Source organism: Centroberyx gerrardi, chromosome 4 (genome assembly GCF_048128805.1).
Source record: "Centroberyx gerrardi isolate f3 chromosome 4, fCenGer3.hap1.cur.20231027, whole genome shotgun sequence".
NCBI classification, from domain to species: domain Eukaryota; kingdom Metazoa; phylum Chordata; class Actinopteri; order Beryciformes; family Berycidae; genus Centroberyx; species Centroberyx gerrardi.
This window is the reverse complement of record NC_136000.1, coordinates 25,927,445-25,934,732: the sequence shown is the minus strand read 5'-3', so window position 1 is coordinate 25,934,732 and position 7,288 is coordinate 25,927,445. Positions and strand designations below refer to the sequence as shown.

At 45.2% G+C, this 7,288-nt stretch overlaps 1 protein-coding gene across 1 annotated transcript; it reads right to left on the bottom strand.

Annotated features, from left to right (window-relative positions):
- Positions 1 to 2,153: 2,153 nt before the first annotated feature.
- Positions 2,154 to 5,313, bottom strand: b3gnt9 (UDP-GlcNAc:betaGal beta-1,3-N-acetylglucosaminyltransferase 9). Its single transcript, XM_078283242.1, has 6 exons — positions 5,188 to 5,313; positions 4,922 to 5,070; positions 3,303 to 3,663; positions 2,939 to 3,180; positions 2,608 to 2,863; positions 2,154 to 2,519 (listed from the first exon to the last, which is right to left on the bottom strand). Exons 1-6 carry the CDS (start codon positions 5,293 to 5,295, stop codon positions 2,154 to 2,156), a joined length of 1,482 nt encoding a protein of 493 aa, XP_078139368.1. The 5' UTR covers positions 5,296 to 5,313.
- Between the last annotated feature and the right edge of the window lie 1,975 nt (positions 5,314 to 7,288).

The following is a 7,288-nucleotide window of genomic DNA, read 5'->3' as shown; positions in this document are numbered from 1 at the left end:
GTTACCAGTGTAACTGCTAATTGAGTGTTGGACCGCAATCAGATCGGGTCCTGGGCTGGTGTTGAATGTTCAGTGTTTGGCAGGGATGTAAATTAACAAAAAACATTCAGTTCCCTCTACCTGTTTAGGTCTACTAACCTTCCGTGTAGGAGTTCATTCTGTTTGGCCATGCAGTAGCTACATGCAAAAGAGTGTAGGTGTAGGTATATCAGGAATCAAATTTGAATCTTGTCTTAATAAGCTTTTGATCTATTTCATTTATTTTAGACCTGGGAACTGAACTGAACTCCACAGTGTGCAAAATCTGAATGAATAAATTAAGCTTAATACAAAGATTTTAGCAATTCAAACTTACTTTGGCTACCCATTTAAAATGATCTTACTATCGAGTTGTGGACATAATGTTTATGTATGTATGAAAGAGGCACCAGCTAACATTCAGAGTGCAGGAGGATTTCAACATGCCTCTGTCTGGACCCTATGGTCTGGACACACTAATCTGATCCATGCCATCTATACAGTGGTGTGTGTGTAGCCATGCCAAGCCTTTGGAAATGATCATGAAATTGGATTTTGCCTCTTGGCCCGCAGTGTTGCTGTGTAAATGCAGTGGAATTTGAACATGGTTATCAGCGTGAATGTACCTTACAGCATTTCGACAACAGATGGAGGTAAAGATTATAAAGAGGTTTTAAGAAACAGACAGCATTTTTCAATCCAAATGATTAAAGTAATAACGGAAGTGTTCACATGAAAGTACACCACAAAGTAGCCCCCACTGTCCAAACTGTGGCCTTGACCACAGACGTTACGATATGTGTGTGTGTGTGTGTGTGTGAGTGTGTGAGAGAGAGAGAGAGAGAAAGAGAGAGAGAGAACTGTGTAATAGCCTAATGGGTCCCCTAAGGCGCTTCCTGTCCAGGGTACAGCTGGTTCCCATCCAGGCTTCACTTGTTCCTCCAGGGAACAGCTAGTGCAGCAGTCCACGTGCACACCTCTCAAGCATAAATCTATAAGTGATCCACAAGTGAGGAGGTCTGAACATGAATAGTCTCCACTGTGTTCCCAGTCACATAATACACACGGCCATTTCCAGTGCTGGCTGTGCACACAGTCAATTAAAAGTCAAGACATTAACATTTTCTGCTCGGCAGATCCATTTACAGTTCTGCCTGCTCATGTATTCGATTGCACGTCATCAACCTCTTCCAGGGCCTGTAATGTCCCACATGCCTCAGTGTCAGTCCAATACAATACACAAGGTGCTTTCTTGTATTTTCTGCACTCTGCTTTAGCCAACAGAGTTTGTTTTGCCTTGAAAAGATCAGCGGAGTTGGCTCACTGTAAACAGGTTAGGGCTAAACCTGCTAAACACACTGTGGCTTGTCTCTTTGTACCTTACAGAGTCTCTGGGTAAACAAGTAAGACACAATACTTTTCCAAGATGAAACATTCAAAAGTCTTGACATTCTTTACTTTTTGCTGTTGCTCATCAAACCACTATAATTAAAAACATTCAGTCTTACAATTATGGGAAATGAACCAGCTACTGAGCATTAGCGAGTTGTGATAACTTATCAAGTAACATATTTCTTATTGAGAGCAATGGAGAGATGCATTTATCAAGACAAATCACTTCAAATTCACCATGCTCGTGTCAAAACATAACAGACCTGCAATACAGCCACCAAAGTGATTATCTCAAAATGTAGGCCGAGCGACTCATCTCAGTCCTCCACATCTTCCAGACAAACTTACAGTACACAACCCACCTCCTCCTTGCACATCAAGGCCTTGCTTCCTTAAGCCATCAGTGCTTCATAAACACCTTATTAATCAGATGTCAATATTAGCAAAATGTTGCTAATGAACCAGGCTCCAATGGTGAAAGACTAAATTTCCCATTTGTTTTCCTTACTGAAAAACATTTGTCCTATGCCAATTCATTTCCTCCAAATCCATTGTGGTTCTTTCAACATCTTGTTCTAACTAAAGATGATTTGCCAGCTGGGGAAAAAGTCTCATATAAACAAACAGTGCTTTTGATCGCATGTCACCAGGCTTTCAAGTTGGCCAAGCATCCTGTGTTATAACCGTTTTGAACGGGCCAGGACTCTTGAAGGTCACACTCGGGCCCTGCAGTTTGGGAGTGACTAATGCGTCACAAACACCCTCTTCTCACCATAGTCTGCCTCCTCCTCTCCTGTGTCTCCCGGCGGCCCCGTCGTCCCTCCCCCCCTCCCTTTCCACTTAAAGGGCCACAGCGTCGGGCTATTCCTGTTGTGGCAGCTCAGTTTGGGGTCGTGCAAGAGGTTCCACATGAGCCAGATCTGGGGTACGGTGAGGCTGTGGACCACCATGAGTTCCCGGTAGAAACATGGGTCGAACGTCTGAAGGTGGGGCGCGGCGGACGGCCGCGGGATGCCGAAGGTCCGAAACCCCTCGTGGCGGGACGGTTTGACACCGATCTGCTGGAGGCACATGCCCAGAAAGACGTCGTCGATGGGGAACAAATCCACCTAGAAGAAAAGACATCAAGCTAAATCTTCTCATATAGACGTACAAAGATGTATAACTGTATGATAATTTATTCCAACTTTGAAGCACCTGTTGACAGGCAGAGCTAAGCCTCCGGGCCGTATGTCCTGACATGACAAACCCCCCTCCCCCGGCGTAGGACGGGTACAAGCCCGCCCCATACATGAACTCTGGCACGTAGTACTTGGAACTGCGCCGACGAATGGGTTTAGCGTGGAAGATGATGTCGCCGACAAACAGGTCCTCGTCCGCCTTTTGACCCCGCAGCATCTCCAGTATGTTCTCGATGTTCACGTACACATCAGCGTCGCCCTTGAAGATGAACCTGTAGGAGAAAAGATGCAGTGATGTGTCTCTCATGTCTGAGTCACAACTGAGTCTCAGTCTTATAAACACTAACCTGACATCAGGACAGCTGGTGTTGACCCACTCCAGAAAATGCGTCTCCTTCAGAGTCAGGTTGAAGAAGGTGTCTTCAAAGTCCCAGAGCAGGACGTCCTTGAAGGTGTCGCTCTCGTAGGCCAGGAGCCGGTCCCACAGAGGCAGCGCACTCCGGTTCCTGGGAACCCCCAGGAGGAACACAGTACGAATGGATACACCATTTTGGAAGAGGCCCTCCTTACCCCACGTCCGACGTACCACCTGAGAGATGAAGAGGGGGACAGAAAGAGATAGAGATAGATTGAAACTGATGATTTATTTGTTTGACTGACTGACCTAGTCATCGGTTTTCTAGCAAAAGCATAAAATATGGCATATTTTACCTGCCGCTTATCAAAGTCTGCAGCGACAGATTTCACTGCGATGAGCATGTAGGGAGCAGTTGTGGAGCTTCTCTCTCCTTCTTCTCCTCCTTCTATGCTACATTTCTCTGGCTGGTCTATGAGCAGCTGAAACTTTCTGTTGTCTTTCTCTCTCAGGTAGCCCTCGAAGTCAAACGGTGGCAGCGTGGGTAGAGGATTGCTAGCAGGCTTGGTCGGTGCAACATTCTTTCGCGATCCCTTAACTTTCCCCTTCGATTTCCCCTTAGATGTTTGATTAGGTTTGACATGAGATTTAGATTTAGATTTAGGAGCTTTAGACTTGGACTGGGGCTTGCAGGCAGGCAGCTGTGGGTCCACAGGCCTGGAGGCGACCTGCCAGTTAGGAGAAATGAGACAAGACAGAAGACAGATTTATTATAACAAATAGACGTAATGACCATATAATAAATTTATCCAATAAATCTAATAAATTTATGTGGAAATTTGTCATGCATCTCAATACTCCACAGGGATAAATAAAAATAAGAAACCGGAAATGACATTGACAAATGGCATCATAAATTCTATTTGTAATGCTTCATGTTTTCACTTGCTGATGTGGTTTATAAAACATGTTGTGTGCCTGTGTGAAATCGCTGCAGACAGACACACACACAGACATATGTACATTCATACAGTACATACATGGGCTCGTATCCTGTTTGTGGATTTCAGCTCAGCATTCAACACAATCATCACACAGCTGTTGCAAGGCAAGTATGGCTAGCTCAACATACCCCCCCCCACCTCACCCCCCTCCCCTCGAATGTCCCGACCCACTGCTGTCTTACCCCACAGGCCTGTGTGTTCGCCCCTCTCCTCTCCTCAACTCTACAATGACTGGCCCTCCACTATCTCCTCGGTCAAGGTTCTCAAGTTTGCAGATGGCACCGCCTTAATGTGCCTTATCAAACACAGCGATGAGTCCATCCACCGCAGAAAGGTGGCCAGACTGACATCTTGCTGTACAACCTTGAGCTTAACTCTCTCAAGACAACAGAGAGGATGACTGACTTCCACAAGGACCCACGAGCCCATTTTCCCCTGGTGCCGTGTAAACAGTGGAGTCCTTCAGGTTCCATGAGAACCACTGTCTGCAACACCCTCAAATGGGATATGAACCTATCCAGTCTAATGAAGAAGGACCAACAGATGATGTTCTTCCTGCATCACCTTCGCCTCAACATGTCACAACCAATCCTGGTCCAGACTGACAGATCCATCACTGAAAGCTTCCTCACATCGTCCATCACTGTCTGCTCAGGTTCTGCCATCCTGTGCTCCGAAGTTAAGAGTACAGCAGTTACTCAAACACACTGAGAGGGGAGTCGACCGCTCTCCATGAAAGACATGCATGACGCTACAGTGGGGAAAGGGTAAAGAAGATGGCTGCCAACCAAAGCACCCACCTGTTGAACATAATGCCTTCTGGAAGGCGGTTCACCTGCCAACGCAACAGCAATCACCCTCTTCAAACCACGTTCAATTCCATGTGCAGCCGAAATAAAGCAACTTTCGATTCTGATACATGAATACACACATACAAACACACACGCTCAAATTCAAAACTGGAATCAGACGGTCCTACCGCCTGGGCCTCCTGGCCTGCTCTGGCCCCGGTGGCTGTCCCGGTCTTCCCGTCGGCTCCCAGCAGGGTCCGGCTGGAGCTGGTCGAGCCCTGGATCTCCAGCCTCCACGTGGTCCTGTCCCATCCTGAGGAGAGCAGCACCTGGTGGGATAGGGTGAGAGGTTTAGGTCAGGGGAGAGTGGAAGAGAAATGAAGTACTTTCTCACGACTTGATTTGAACGGATGTCCTCTTTCTACCCGATGCAAATGCGTCCGTACCTGCTGGGCGTAGAGCAGGACACAGAGGAGCACCAGCAGCAGCACAGTGCACATCACATCTCCCTTCACGTGGAGCATCCTCCTCATCATCGCCACCTTCCTCAGCATCTTCCCGAGACGCTGGCCTCAGTCAAGGATTGAATGGGTAACCGATGCAGCTCTGTGGTGATATTCCTTTTCCCTCTCTGCCGCATATCTAGATATCAGCTTGTCTTTGGCTGCCTGTCTGTAACGATACATCCCCTCCGTCCTTTTCTAGTTTTCAGGACTGTACTGTTGTCCTTTCACTTCTTTACTACAAGGCAACAAGGTGAGGTTATGATGACATTTCATACTGTTGCATTTATTCCTGCATACCACTCCACTAGATGTCCGTCCATCATCGTTATGTGTTAGGAGTCCCGTCGTCTCTCTGTCTCCCTCCTCCCAGTCTCCTCAGACAGCAGTGGGGGAGGAAGGGGGGGATCCTGGAAAACAACAACAACTCTTCAAGGATATGATCAGGACAACACAAACAGCAGGAAATAATGGTGATGAAAATATGAAATGAATGGGAATAGAGAAAAGAAGAACAGCCTTCCAGATTTCTTCCAGATTTTCTGATCCAGTGGCACAACATAAAATGCAGTGTAGAGGCTGGTAGAGGCTGCCAGTCTCCTCAGTGATGGTGCTATTTGGTTATGGTAATTATTATACTAATGTCTCAAAATTAATCTGGTAATGATTTATTGATGTTAAAATCCTACATATAGCACCTTTAACTGATCATAATAACTCAGAATACAGCCTTAAAAACAGGATTATCAATATCTCCCCCCCCCCCCCCCCCCTAGAGTTTGTAAATTGTTGTTGTCTTTCACAATAGGCTACCATTCTTAAGGGATTAGTTCATCTAATTTGTTTTTGTTTTTCTCTGTTTCTGGTCCATACTAGTAATTTAGCCATTTTTACAAAGCATGACTTTTTACCCAAAAAAAAAAAAACTGATTATCTACCTAAAACTCAAAATGGGTAGCATGACCCATTACAATACTCAAATTCAGTAACCCAGTAATAAACACTAGATGAATATTTGAATTGACAGGCTGTATCTGAAGTGGTGCATCGTGATAGCTGGTTCCAGTCATTATTAACCATTTTATGACGGCTGCATCCTTCATCTCAAATCTAATGCCTTTTCCCATTCAAACATGTCAGTAGCCTACTGAATAATCCAGCGAGACCTTTCTCCAGAAGTATCTGTCATTTAGTGTTTTTCAGAACTGTAATAGTTTACATTTAATTATGCTATCATTTTAGATAAATTAGGCTATTATTACCCCGTTACATGTGCAGTGATCCGTTATTTAAGTCATTTCTGATGCACAAAACTCCCATTCTCGAAACACTTACCTTGAGGGGGGAAGCAGATCTTTTTTAACAATGTTGTAAATTTAAAATCATCCGTTGTTTGGCAAAGTCACAAATAACAATCCGCGACAGTCTTTGCAGTAGATCCCCATCCTAAGTTTCCCATCGATTCACAACTTTGGTCAGTTCAGGAGGGGGGAGTGTCTGTTCTTATGTAAGTGGCGGGTTACCAACTGTATTAGAGAACACTGTGTCCCAACATAATGCCAAAATGCAGACCTGCTGTCTATTTAATTGACTTATTCAGACTGAACAAGGCATGGATGGTGGTGAGGTAAAACATCTAGCTGTTGGCTTTCCCAAAATGAGGGGGATTCATTTCAGCGTTTAAAAACTCCAGTAGAAATCCTCTTTCACAACGCCTCAAATTACAACCAAGGTGGGTAAACTGTGAAGCTTGTATATTTTCCCCAAAGACCGTACTTACAATTTGATACACTTATGTACCATGAAATTTATGTCAGAAAGATTTATGCCAGCCTAGGAAGGCGGGTAAACTCCTTTCTGCAAATCAACAGATGGATAGCTATACAGAGTTTAGGTGGGTTTACCCTCCACTAAATGTCTGCTGACAATAATGACATTCCAGCAGGCTGTTGTAAAGTATGTGACTAGCCTACTTACACAGCTATTCGTCCCTGTGAAAAGCACTAAGCCCAGCAGTGCCCATGCTGCACAAAGTTTAAACCTT